The sequence below is a fragment of the Procambarus clarkii genome, chromosome 73, assembly GCF_040958095.1.
Source record: "Procambarus clarkii isolate CNS0578487 chromosome 73, FALCON_Pclarkii_2.0, whole genome shotgun sequence".
In the NCBI taxonomy this organism is placed as follows: domain Eukaryota; kingdom Metazoa; phylum Arthropoda; class Malacostraca; order Decapoda; family Cambaridae; genus Procambarus; species Procambarus clarkii.
In genome coordinates, this window is record NC_091222.1 from 26,040,343 (window position 1) to 26,054,509 (window position 14,167).

Sequence of the window (14,167 nt, forward strand, 5' to 3'; positions counted from 1 at the left end):
CAGCCTTTCTCCGTCCTTCTGGCAACGGTCGAGACAGCTGCTTTCTGGAGGGGTTCTTGGGTTATTGATGCTTGATTGGTTCGCCGGGGGGTGCGTCCTGTATTGTCTGGTTGCGCTTTTTTGCCGTTACCTGCGTACCGTGTCTGGGGATGCGCTTTGGGTTGATCCGGTTCCCCTTGTTCCCTGTTTCAGGGCTCGGGTCTCCCAGGTCGTCCGCAGAGTTTTTAAGTCTTCCAGCCTGCGGTCTGTCTTTGTGCCCGTGCTGTTTGGACGTTTGCAGCTTTTGCTGCTGTGTTGGTGATGTCTAGGGCTCATTTTGGGTGCAGTTATTTGAGGGTTGCACAGGTTCTTGGCCACCCATTCTTTATGCGCGTGTGCTCCTGTGCGTTCTTGTTAACTTGGGTCGCAGGTCTTGGGTCTATAGGCCTTGGGTCGCAGGCCTATTGTCTTGGCTTCGCGTTGCAAAGTTTGTGGCGGCCGCCTCCCGGGTCAGCCCTTTCTTTTCCTTCTCTTTGAGTATGAAGCTTCAGGGAGCCGTAGGGGCTCCCCACAGAAAACCAGCGTTGAATGTAATGAAACGCCATTTTCTGGGTGAGCCCCGGAGGCTCCCTGGCAACCCTCCCTCCCACCGGTCAGTTGTTTTTTCGCATTGGTTGAAGCTTAGCTTCTGAACTGATGCTAGGCAGCCGGCGCGGTAGGTCCGGGGCTCCCCCCTCCCCCTCCCGGGACGGGAAGGGCTGCGCGGACGATCGGTGCGGCAGTAAAGTGTGATGTTTGCTTGTTTCCTTGGGATTGTAAGGAGTTTCTATCTCTCTGTTGGGTTTTTTGTTTTAGTTTTTTACCATGTGGGATTTGTTTTGTTATGCCTCCCTTTCTGGGTGCCTAACCCCGGTCGATGGCAGATAAGAAAAACCCCAACTACAAGGGGATTTTCCAGGGCCATTGCTCCCTGAAACCTCTCTGAAGGGGCCAGATTCTGGCACTGGTCCCTGGTAGGTCTGAACTCCTTAGCTAATGTCCCGGTCTAATATAACATACATTAGCCCGATAAGCTCCAGGGAGCCTCCGGGGCTCTCCCAGAAAATGGAGTTTCATTACATTCAACACTGGATTTTTTACTTGTTTCTTTGCACATAAATTTACTAATACTTTTGTTGTCACTGTATGTGATGGACAGCATTTGTAAATTAATCTTTTATCATTTACAGGATGCAAATCACAACTTGTCAGGGTATTGCTTCTGTTATATGCATCTCCCTTTCCTTCTTCCTAAGTGGAAAATGACTAAAGAAATATGTAAATTCAAAAATTGAACAATAATTATATTTTTCCCAACTGGTACTAGTTCTTGCCTCAATGCACTTATTTTCTCTTGTCAAGCCCCCTCAGCAGCTCATCTGAGCTTATGTCACGAGCACAAACCTGTACATCTCGAATATGCCAGGCTCCAGGGGTTCACGAAGCAGTTACTCAAGCACTTACGAACGTGTACATCTTCCCTCAGTCTTGGACGGCTTTGGTTACATTTATTAAAGTTTACAAGCATGAAAAACTTTCCAATCAACTGTTGTTATTGTTATAAACAGCCTTCTAGTGCTTTGGAGCTCATTAACTGTTTAATAATTGTAAACAAAGCTGGCAAAGAATGAGAAAAGATGTACAGGTTTGTAAGTGCTTGCGTAACTGCTGCATGACTCTGGCCCCTGGTGATTATCTAACTTGCTGAAAACAGTTACCCTTACAAATTATCCTGACCTCAAACAGAGCAGGGAGCTCATAAGGATTAGAGACCCACTACCATGGTATCCTACCACAAAAATGTTTAAGAGCATCTTTACAAATTTAAAAACTCCTCAAAACTCATATGAAGAAAAATTGGAAACGCTGAATCTCCAAACAAAACTATTAATGATGCAAACAGCCATTAATCTTTAACCAGGTGGTGGTCAATGTAGTAATGGCCCGATAAGAGGTGACCACTGAATTTTTTGCTCGGAACAAATAAGACCACAACCTTGTACAGTGACTGAGATCACATCATAGGGGATGGAGAACGGCACCTTTGGTCAGGTTTCACTAGATTGCTGCATAGTGGTCTTTAATTAACCTGTGGCACCTTTGCCCTTCTCTGTTGATGTGAGAGGGTGATCTGTTTTTGTAGTGTGTATTCTGTGCATCATTTATATAACTGGGTTTCTTATCAGTGTGTGTGGTTTGGGCCGCATATATTCGTTTCCCTAGTACCGGTAAGGTTGTTTCTCATTATTACCTTGAGGTTACCTTGAGGTGATTTCGGGGCCGTAGCGACTCCGCGGCCAGTCGTCGACCAGGCCTCCTCGTTGCTGGATTGATCAACCAGCAACGTTGGTAGTTGGGTTGTGTTAGCTACTCTGACGAGTTCTGAGCCAGAGTCTGCCACTGGTGGCTATCTTGGGTGTTCGTCTGTAGGATTGACCCCTCATCTCTGTGGGACAAGATTCTACTGATCGTAAGCTGTGGTTATCATCATTTATCATCTGTTTGTTGTCTGAGATGCATACACTTGTTTCTTGAACACCCATAGAAAGGTTTACCTCATTTCTCTGCTTGTTGATAACCAGAGTATTGGAGAGACTAAGATGAACAGGAAATAGAGTAGACACCAACAGCATTGGAAGCAGGAGGAGATGTGTGAACCAGATTACTACATTGTTTGTTAGTTTGTCGAAAGGCGAGTTTTGCATCATGAGGACTCAGAGTATTAGTGAGATTTTAGAGTTGAGATGTGAATGGAAAGCAGAGCAGTGTCAGTATTGGAAACACGTTTGGGATAATGGAAATTTCTTTTATCCTGGGAATAGGCACAGCTTACAACATATAAGGGGTAACCAAGGTGAAAGAAAGACTTGTAAATAATAGAAATATGAGAATAAAGAAACTGAGGGTGACTGATGTGTAGGAGCTGGAGGAAGAGAGACAAGAACACTTTCCTTAAATGAAGGTGGTTATCTTGAGATGAGATGATTTCGGGGCTCTAGTGTCCCTGCGGTCCGGTCCTCGGCCAGGCCTCCACCCCCAGGAAGCAGCCCGTGACAGCTGACTAACACCGAGGTACCTATTTTACTGCTAGGTAACAGTGGGCATAGGGTGAAAGGTGGCATGGAAGGAAAAGAAGTGAATGTACATACCACTGTACATAGGCATGCAGTAAACACAGAAAGAGAAACGAGACAGAGCTGTGAACATGAATGTCTAGGAAAGGAAGGAGCTACAGTAATTAGATTCCCCAAAAAAGTGAGCATTAGATTCTCTTTAAACTTAAAAACTAATAAGAGCCAGCTTGTTAGCACAGTCTGGGGAGTTCACGAAAAAACATCGGTAAGAAGCAGGCAATGAAGAAGGCCCTCAGTCACCTTCTGATTAAGGAAAGAGAGATCATCATCAAGGGGAACATTAGTGAAAAAAAAAAGAATCATCATCAAGTCTCGTACTGGAGGACTGTAGGCACAATCTTTCAATGAAGTCCTGAGAGTGATCTTCTTGAGATGAGGAAAGTAGAATGAGGAAAGTGATGACGGAGGGCAGGATAAAGGATCTTATTGCTTATCGTTTCCACCCTTCTTTCCATTACACTACTTGATAATGGTTCGGGATGGACTGAAATTTGTAATGTCTTCATTTTCTGATGGTGTGGTTTGGATATCCCAGTTCAGGTACAGTATTTTCATTTATTTATTCATGGAATTAGATCTCTTCACTCTTCAAAAACAGCTGACGTTTACAAGCAGGATAATTCTTCCAGTCTGATGACTAATATGCCACGTTTCTTGCACTGTTTCCCCAAAATATTGCTTTAATGGGATTTTTGGCGGTCTGAGAATGCATCCCTATTTGTAACATTGAGGATCTCGTTCCGCATTCCGAACAGGGAGCCGGTCGGCCGAGCAGACAGCATGCTGGACTTGTGATCCTGTGGTCCCGGGTTCGATCCCGGGTGCCGGCGAGAAACAATGGGCAGAGTTTCTTTCACCCTATGCCCTTGTTACCTAGCAGTAAAATAGGTACCTGGGTGTTAGTCAGGTGTCACGGGCTGCTTCCTGGGGGGTGGAGGCCATGGTCGAGGACCCGGCCGCGGGGACACTAAAAGCCCCGAAATCATCGCAAGATAACGTCAAGATAACCTCAAGAACAACAGCTTTACAAATGGCCTTTCAGAATGAAACCTGTCAGTAGATGGGACATTGCCTGTCTTCAAAATAAAGACTAGTCAAGTTATGAAAGGGGAGACATAATTTGAGAAGCATGTTATAACAAAAATTGATTGAACCTCTACCAATTAATATGTTCCTTTGGACATTGTATTTTTATTCTTGGAAAGTGAAGAATTGGTAACTAGGAATTTTAAAAGGGTTTACTTCTTCTGTCTCAGTTTGAGGTTTATCTATACAAGTATTTAAAAAGCTTTAAAAGAAACATATTGACATATATATTTGGCCCTGCGAAGAGTTACGATATGATAATCATTTAAGTAACCTCCACTGTTGAATTTCTAGGCATTTCAGTAAAGTTGAAAGATCATTTTGTTAGAATCAGCTAGTTTTCAGCAACTAATGGCACTAACTTTGATTGCTTTGTTCTCTTGTTGTAATATTACCAAAAATTGCATGGTAAGTATTGTGCTTGTCCACTTGTTATTTGAATTATATACTGTATATATTAAAATGTTTCTAAGTGTCTTTATAATAGTTACGCACAGAAGTCACAATAGCGTGATGCATCAAATGAACAAATCGACAAGGGCCGTGACGAGAGTTCGAACCTACGTTCGAAAGCATCCCAGACGCTGCCTTAATCGACTGAGCTACGACATGGTTAAAATATTCGAACATGGTTCAAACCTTCGTCACGGCCCCTTGTGGATTTGTCCATTTTATAATAGTCGTTTGACAGTTTTATCTAAAATACGATATATCAGTATATTCATATACTCTTACATTGAATACTCTCTCTTGTCAATCTTTGAGTTGCCAGAATAATTCAGTATTCTCAGCAGTTTAAATTTACATTGACATTGGTGCTATGAAGATAATGAGATGAATTTGTTGTATTGAATTTGCCAAATTTGTCAAAATATTAATATGTAACCAATTGTTGATTGTATTCATTATGGTCTCATATAACGTTCATATAATGATGTTATAAAGCATATAACGTTCTTGTTTCTTGTAGCAAAATATTTTACTGTAAAACTTAGTTTAACTGTAAAACATTTTTTCAGTATTACCTTCCAAATACAGTAAGTGGAAAATTTAGACCCCAAAAATTTATAACTGAACGTTATGACTTTATGACTAAACCACAAGAAGAACACCCTAAAACTAAGAACTTTGCACATATGTAAAAATGGTAAGAATCGGTTAGAAATAGAAATTTTGACCGTGTCTCAAAGTTGAAAATTCTGTTCATGGAGAAGAACGAAGTTAAAGTACAGTAGAACTTAGAAATTATGACATATCTTGGATTTTTTTTAATTAAGATTGCTTTGTATTCATACTCGAATATGTGAAAGTTGTAGGTCAATATGTGTAGAAATGAAGTCAAGAAAAAATAACCCCATATAAAAACAAAATACAGTGGCACCTCGATTAACGAGTACCTAGGTCAAAAAAGTATTTGTGTGTATGTCTGATACCATACTACTTGTGTAAAGGAGGAAATGTAGATGTTTATCTCTCAGAATGTTTGGTAATATGTTTATTGTTTGTGATGTGTGCATATGTATGTATTAACACGATGTACTGAACGGGGTGAGAATAGCTTGAGCTACCTCATCCCTTTGTGTGTATTTTACATCAATAAACTTATTTCAATTTCAATTCCAATTTCGATTAACGAGCAGGCTCTATCTACGAGCATTTCGAGTAACGAGCGAGCCACTTGCAGAACATTTGTCTCTACTAATGAGCTTTTCCTCGATTAACGAGTCTTTCCGCTGGTTCCTGGACACCTTATACGACAGTTTTGTTGTTGTTTCGCAAGACGAGTTTTTCACATGACGAGCTTGGTGCCAGAACGGATTAAACTCGTTAATCGAGGTGCCACTGTATAGGGATACGTTAGGGATAACTGTAAAACAGACACTGGGGCCCCTTATGTGTCTAATAGTAGGTTAAACATATATATGAATAATATTGGGTTGATATAAATAGGAGCTGCCTTGTATGGGCCAATAGGCCTTCTGCAGTTATCTTCATTCTTATGTTCTTGTGTTCTTACAACAAACATATATATTGCAGTAACTTTATTGCCCATATATAAGTGATAAGGTCCTCATTCATCAATACAACCTAAATAGACAAAGCGAATCGAGTTTGAAATTTGTAAATAAATCGGGCCAAAAAAATAAAAGTCACAACTTTTGCCACCTGTGGCTCATTAACATGTTGACCAATTTCAATCCAACTTAACACTTTAGTGCGCGCGGCACTCCCTGAAAAAAAAGCGGGTTGTGCGCACAGCGTTCTGGGCGCTCAAGCGTGAACACAAAAAAGTTTATCATCTTTTCACGCTCCTAACATCAATTCTCGAGCTACGTGTTTCATTTTGGTATCAATGCAGTTGGCAATAAAATTCTCTACAAGATCATATGCATAAAATGTCACCCAAGCATTTGCTATCCCACCACGAAGTAAATAAACACGAAGATGACTCGCCGTGACAGCCAAACATGAAGTAAATGTTCATACTCTTTCGTTTGTTGCCAGCCTCACAGTCATACTACAGCGCTTATTTTGATATCACTGAACTCGCAATAAAATTCCCCACCCAGACATATGCCTATCAATGTCTAATTATGTTCCGCACGAGTGTGGGAACTGGGCGAAGCGTTAGCCGTGATTTCAGCAGCGACGACACTGTTGTGATGCAGCGCATTGAAAGTTTATACTTATTTCACTGTCCTGACATTATTTCTCGAGCTACGTATTTCATTTTTATAGCAATGTGTTCGCAATAGAAAGTTCTATAAGAACATGGGTAGAATTGGCCAACAGAGCGTCAAATAAATTTGCGGCGAATAAAATCTTACGCGAATGTTACGCGTGTTTGTACCCGTGAGCGTAAAAAGTTTTTACTTTGCTCATGTTTTTTCAAGTTTATACTTGATTCACTCGGTTTTTTTGTTTGTATAGTGTTCGGAATAAAATTCTCTACACAGACATATGCATATAAATGTAAGAATCATGATCGCGGCCAACACAAGAGTGTGTGGAGTGCGCGATTAGCCTCGTTGTGACACCAATTCAATAGTCTCTCCTCTAAGTTACAATACATTGCCGTTTTCTCAAATTGGCACAGTGCCTATTAGAGAAAACAAGAATTTAATGGCAAACATATTCATACAAACCCCAAGTCGATGGAGTAGTAAATACCCAATATAACACTGTCCGTAAATTTACGTCGTGATCCGACAAGCGGTTAGGGAAACCGCCCGTATGTCCAAGTTGAAAATCCCGGAAAGTGTTAAATTAACATGCTTAGTGCTGGATATGCATTCTTCAAGATGTAGAAGTTACAACTAAATCCGCATAGAAACAACGGAGAGAAAAAAGCGGTAAAAACAATAACAAAAAAAGTGGTGGTTGTTTTTCATACAAAGGGACATAAGAAATATTGCCATTGGGCAATGTATTTATATGATATATAATAAAATACAGCATAATAACATACTAACTCATTATTATATGTGAAATCTGGTCCTCCAGGTGGCGCCAGGGACATATTCACTTTATGGACCCGCCTTACCAGAACTGTACTTGTTTTCCGTGTGCGTCAGACAAGTGCTTGTATCTTTTTGTCTCTGATTGGCAGTAAATAGGAGGTGTTATCGTTTTTATCAGTACAGGTTGCCGCCTGTCGTGCACGCATTTATTTTTTTTAAATTTGTAAAAAAAATCATTTCTTAACATATTGGGATGAAATTTTCACTATGCTGATGCCAAATAATGGGAGATCTGTTTAAAAATTTCCACTATTTTTCATATTTGGAGAAATCTCCTCTATCACCTGGGGCCCTTAATGTCATTTTACTTGAATTATTGTCAGAGGTGGCTAGTTTATTGTGCACCCCATACTCATCCTGTGAGCGGTAAGCGCAGAAAGCATTACATAGGGCACAAAAGGTCTTTATCAGACCTGAACTTAGATTATTACATAAACAATTTCATCTATCCTACTGTTCATGAATCCTGTCTATGCCATAGCAAGCTTTTCACTTAGGAAACTACCATAAGGATGTGCTCAAGTGCATTTCGTAGTGGTACTAACATTTTCCTATCAAGTATGTTATATATAATAATTTTATTCCAGGCGACTCGCCATCAGCAACCAGCAGCGGAAGCAGCGTATCCACAACGACCAGCACGACCACCACCGCCACCAACACATCTGCCACCACGCTGGCAAACATTATGACCAACACGACTACTTCCTCTACCACTGTTGCCACTCCTACGACAAACAGTAGTGGTGGTGGTGGTGACAGTAGTGGGGGTAGTAGCAGTGAAGGAAATGCCGGTACCGGAGGCAGTGGAGGCAGCAATAGTGGTTGTGCTGGGGACGGGGATGGTGAATGGCTTAATTTAGGGCTCGAAGGTGAAGACTCTCCTGGACACAGTTTACCAGAGGGTCAGATGCAAATGTTAGGTATGGGCGGATACACCTATTTCCCTTTTTTCATGGACTTGCATGGACTGCAGTCATTGTAATATTATGTTATATAACATGGCAGACAGTATAGAGCAGCTAGACTATGATGTAATTACCTAAGTGTAGTTACAGGATGAGAGCTACGCTCGTGGTGTCCCGTCTTCCCAGCACTCTTTGTCATATAACGCTTTGAAACTACTGACGGAAAGTAATGTATTCTAATGTATAAAGTAATGAAACTAATGTATTCACCTAGTTGTGCTTGTGGGAGGGGGGGGGGGTTGAGCTTTGACTCTTTCGGCCTACCTCTCAACTGTCAATTAATCAACGTTTTGTTTTTTCCTCTCTCCACACACACCCTCCCCCCAAGGAAGCAGCCTGTAACAGCTGTCTAACTCCCAGGGATCTATTTACTGCTAGGTGAACAGGTGCATCAGGGTGAAAGAAACTCTGCCCGTTTGTTTCTGCCATCGCCAGGGATCGATCCCCGGACCCTAGGATTATGAATCCCGAGCGCTGTCCACTCAGCCATCAGGCCCCTAGGTGGCTTACCTCCTACATGAATAGCTAGGTATGAAATTCATATACGCTTCTAAAAGGATCTTATCTTTTTTGGCATGAACATAAAGAAGTTATCTATTTAATTTCATTCACCTGGGCACTAGGAAACTCGAACTACTGACCCCCACGAGTGGGAGACAGAAGCTCTGTCCACCTTTCTGTCTTATCATCTTTCTGGTGTGCCACTCCAAGAAAATGACCACTCCAGGATGACCTGAGAAACATGAACCCTGGAACAGGGAACTAAAGAAACAGGATCAACACAGCGTTCACTGAGGTAGAACTGGTGGCACGAAGGTAGCGGCGAAGAATTATCACTTGGCACAGCACCTGATGCAGCCCATGACTGGGGTGGCCATCAACAGGCAGAGGACGGGAGGGAGCCGGTCGGCCGAGCGGACAGCACGCTGGACTTGTTGTCCTGGGTTTGGTCTCAGGCGCTGGCGAGAAACAATGGCCAGAGTTTCTTTCACCCTATGCCCCTGTTACCTAGCAGTAAAATAGGTACCTGGGTGTTAGTCAGCTGTCACGGGCTGCTTCCTGGGGGTGGAGGCCTGGTCGAGGACCGGGCCGCGGGGACACTAAAGTCCCGAAATCATCTCAAGATAACCTCAAGATAACCTCAAGGACTCCCTCTGGAAGCCCACCTAGCTACAGATGACCTTAATGTCCACCAGGGCCAAACAAAAACTATGCCTCCTGAGAAGAGCATGAAGTTCCCCAACCCTACAACCGAAGGCAAGTGTCAACAAGAAAATAGCTTTAGAAAAAGAATCCTGGACTGAAGGGAACATTGTTAACTGTAGAGATGAAAGAAAGGCGAGGACACAGTCCAAGGAGCAAGTAGGTTCAGGTGACACATAAGTAGACCGGAGGTGAAATGGTGCGCAAGATAGCTTCCGAAATGACTCCAGAGTACTGTAGTATCAATGCTGAATACAAGCAGCAGCAGCTCCACCAGCACCAAACGATAAGAGGCAATAGTAATCTGCATTAGATGCTGATCGAGAAACAACCAAGAAAGGAATGAAAGCACCACACAAATGGAGACAAAAGAATGATGATGATGAAGGGAAATATGGCAGCAAAGAGTGTCAAGACACCTCATACTGCCACCGAGAAGGTGTAAGTTCCACACAGGTGGAACTCCATCAACGTAGCCACCTGCTTGCTTTAGAGATGGCGATAAAGACACATCAGGAAGACCAAGTGCGGAGAGCAAAGGAGAAATTTGAACGAGAGAGGTACATCATCTGGCTGATCTTCTGAAAGAGGCAGAGCTGCCGAAAAGTGTCCAATACACCGAGCAAGCAGCGCCCGAAACCAAGGCTGAAATAGCTAAAAAGGGTCCAAAAGAACCACCTTTCCCTGGTAGGATGCCAACCTGCCAAGACCTGGAGGAACAGTTGGACTGGGGAAAAAGCATAGAAACCCTCACTGCGATCAGTGGAGCTGAAAGGCAGCCACCACGATGGCATTGCAATTGCGGAAGTGAGCCATGTAGAGGGGAAGGCACCGATTGCAAGTCGACACACAGAGATCCATGTCGCAAAGCCACTGGAAGGAGGCAACATCAACAGTCCACCACGTGGAAATGGGAAGGAAATGAGAGAGACCATCCATTAAAGCATTGGACACCCCAAATATGAACAGCATGGAGAACCAAACCCCGAGAATCCAGTAGACGAGCCACTCGCAGTGTCCAGCTCCCATGGGCAGCAGACCGAAGGTGTAGAGGAAAAGGGGATTATTGCTCTCTGGTAAATGTATTCCTAACTTTAAATCCAGTTAAGAAGAACCAGTGCTATAGTGGAATATTACGTATGGGTATGATATAGAACGACTTATCAGAGGTCAGTAGACCTGATAAAGGGAATTTAGACTAGTTTGTAACTACTGTATTTTGAAGGACTATCTCCTGGTGGAGAAACTATAGAAAGTAATAATGAAGTTATTCTTGGAATTAAGTGATGGACTTTAAATGATCACCAGGGAAAACAATTATTAGAAAATATGTCCAAGTGTTCATAAAAATGATGGTGAACAAGTTGGCACAAGTTACTGGTTTAAATAATATCCTAAACTGTTTCATTAAATAATTACTAGCAATGAATAAAGTGATAGAAAAAAACTGCGATAACTTTGCTGCATAGGAGCTTTATTTTCCCCCTCACTAGGGTATGGGACAGCATAAATAAACCAGTGGCAGAAGCTTTCCACAGAAGGGAATCCCCCACCCCCCTTCCCTTTAGGCAATGTAGCACTGGAAAAGACACAGCACGAGGCTCGGAATTCCAATTCATCCTCAGTGCATGAGACACAGCCACAAACTCCCGCACTGTAAAAGTACACCCAATGGAATGGAACCCTGGATGACCTGGTGAGCAATGGTCACAAAGCCCCGTCCCAGAGCTGAAGCGTTTATAAAAATGTTGAGTGACAGTAGAGAAAGGCGCCAAGGAACTGAACCCCACAAAGCCGGAAGAGGAAGCCAATGATGCAGCCGATAAAGAGCGATCGGGGTCTAAACCCAAAAGTCAGAGCAGTGGCAAAAGGAGCGGAACAGGAGAAACCAGACCAGCCCCCAAAGCCACATTATACACTGTCGAAAAACTCCACAGACATAGTTCAATCTCCTGCCCAACCTCACACAGGATAGGACATACATAAATATTTAATTGTTATGCTCAACCTTGCCACATTTCACCTTCTTACCTTATATTTTGACTTTATATACCACTCTTCTCTCTCTTTACAAGACTTGGTAATGGTCCATGACGAACCAAAACATTGCCCCCCGTCCTTGTTTTTCCAGATGTGTGTGTGTTGGGTATCTAACTTTATAAGATAGGAACTTTTAGGACTATTAACTGTGCTCTTCTTTATTTAATCATTTCCTTTTAGTCAGTACAGTATACAGCAATTTTGACCTGGCATGTCTTTACCTTTTTCAGAGGAGGCCGTGGAAATATTAGGTCGTGGAGACAAAGAATCTGCAAGGAATCTGCTTCGCCAGGCAGGAATAGAATTGTTGGATTCTCCCGGTGACATCGGCGAACAGGGAGGGGTAAGTAAGGACTCTTAGATTCGTATTATATAATGGCATAACTTTGCTTTCTTTTAGCCCTTTCTCAGCTTCATCTATTTAATAATATACTGGGGAAAACATTCCCACTGAAGTAGACAACTATATTAACTATGAAATCATGCCTGCCAAAAATAAAACCATGTTTCATTTTACTTGCAAATTCATGTGGCAGTTATTTTGTTCAATGACATCATCTTTGAGATTTGAGAATATGACGGTCAATTTTAAGTTTCCATGGTGAAATCTTAGTGGAAACTTGTCAATAGGTTATGATCCTTAAGACTTTCTGAATATCCCCCATGAAAAATGTATACACTACCACCAACTCGGTCAAATACTAGACAGAACACAAAGAATGACGGAGTGCTGGGTAGATGGCACACCACGAGCGTAGGTCTCATCCTGTAACAACACTTGGGTAAGAACCAGTGCCTTGGTTCAATGGGCACAATGTTGGCCATTGTGCAACATTGCGCTTGGGGCACAATGTTGGGTGCCCCAAGTAGAGGACCCAAAACTTCCACAAAGACAGCAACATCCTATGTATTTACCAACATTCAGGGGTATAAAAACACGTCAAATCACACAGTCAACTTTATGGCTGACCTAAATGCGCCAAAAGCATTGTTTGCCGCCCTGACTGAAACCTCACATAAAGGATCACTATGATAGTGAAATTTGGATACCGAAGTATAGTGTTTTCATACGTGACAGGAAACACAGGCTACAGGCTGTCAAGCCTAGCCCCAGGCCGGGCTCGGGAAGTAGAAGAACTCCCGAAACATTCTCCAGGTATGGTCCAGGCACAGGGTGAGGTCAGTCTCACCCTGTGACACACTCAGACACCCTCATCTTCTCTGACTTGCTAAACACCACAAGTGATATGGTGGAAGTGCTGATAATCTAAATAGAGATCCTAAATGTGGTTATTGTCCTTGTGTATAGGTCACCAGGGGCAATTCTCAGGAGTTTAAAGACCAATTAATGAAAATAGAATACTGCTTAGAAAACCTCACACCCCCAGCCCCAAACATCATCTTGCTTGGGGACTTTAACCTATGGCACCTAAAATGGAATGCTGTGGCAAATACAGCCATATCTGAGACTCGATGGACAGGCACACACAAATGACCTCTTATGGATTTGTGAAACATACTTGCCTTAAGCCAGCAAATAGCAGAACCCAACACTAAAGCTTATTTTTCATAAGTAATGATGAATAGATCAGAAACATAATGATTACAAGTACTGTATTGGCAATAGACCTGTGCAGCCATTCCAAAATCCTAGAGTGAATCTGGAGCGGAACCATACGACATTTGAAGTGTCGTATGGGTGTTTTGAGGCATTGTTTTCTGTGAACCATTCAGTTGTCTGTAAATCTTTGCCAACTTTCTGGACGCTCTCAGTGGGGTGGCAGATTGTCACTCACTCCCTGTCCCTGTGTACTCACCTAGTTGTGTTTACAGGGGTTGAGCTTCGGCTCTTTTAGTCCCATCTCTGTGAGAGGGTAGCTCGGTTTCTGGCTCTGGGCCCCAGTAGGCCAAAATGAACTTGTACAATTAATGTGACCTTTTTGTATAGAGCAATCTCAGCAAGTGGGCTTTAGAAAGCCACTGGGGCTCCTTCAGGAAGATGCATTGCATGACATTCAACGAGAAAATCCACAGAAACTGTGATGAGGATTCGAACCTATGCGCTGGGTATTCCCAGGACACACACGCTCTAAACGACTACACGACGAAATGGTCAAAAGAATTGTAACCTGGAGGTTTTATCAAACCCTCAAGGATTCCAAAGGGGATTTTTGAGGAGCAGAAAGGATTTGATCTT

General features: G+C 42.6%; 1 protein-coding gene and 1 long non-coding RNA gene across 4 annotated transcripts in view; one reads left to right on the top strand and one right to left on the bottom strand.

Annotated features, from left to right (window-relative positions):
- LOC138356536 (uncharacterized) overlaps window positions 1-7,833 on the bottom strand; it is a 50,708-nt gene extending 42,875 nt beyond the window's left edge. Inside the window, exon 1 of one of the 2 annotated variants that reach the window (XR_011224505.1) lies at window positions 7,783-7,833. This is a non-coding gene — a long non-coding RNA (uncharacterized lncRNA). Of the gene's footprint in view, window positions 1-7,711 lie in introns of both variants that reach the window. The other variant, XR_011224504.1, reaches the window with a different exon arrangement.
- The window catches only part of LOC123774129 (BRCA2-interacting transcriptional repressor EMSY), a 91,324-nt gene that overhangs the window by 66,741 nt on the left and 10,416 nt on the right, over window positions 1-14,167 (top strand). For both annotated transcript variants that reach the window (XM_069312728.1, XM_069312727.1), the window contains exons 16-17: window positions 8,347-8,682; window positions 12,201-12,313. In XM_069312728.1, coding sequence (XP_069168829.1) covers window positions 8,347-8,682; window positions 12,201-12,313 — 449 coding nt within the window. The remainder of the gene's footprint in view (window positions 1-8,346; window positions 8,683-12,200; window positions 12,314-14,167) is intronic.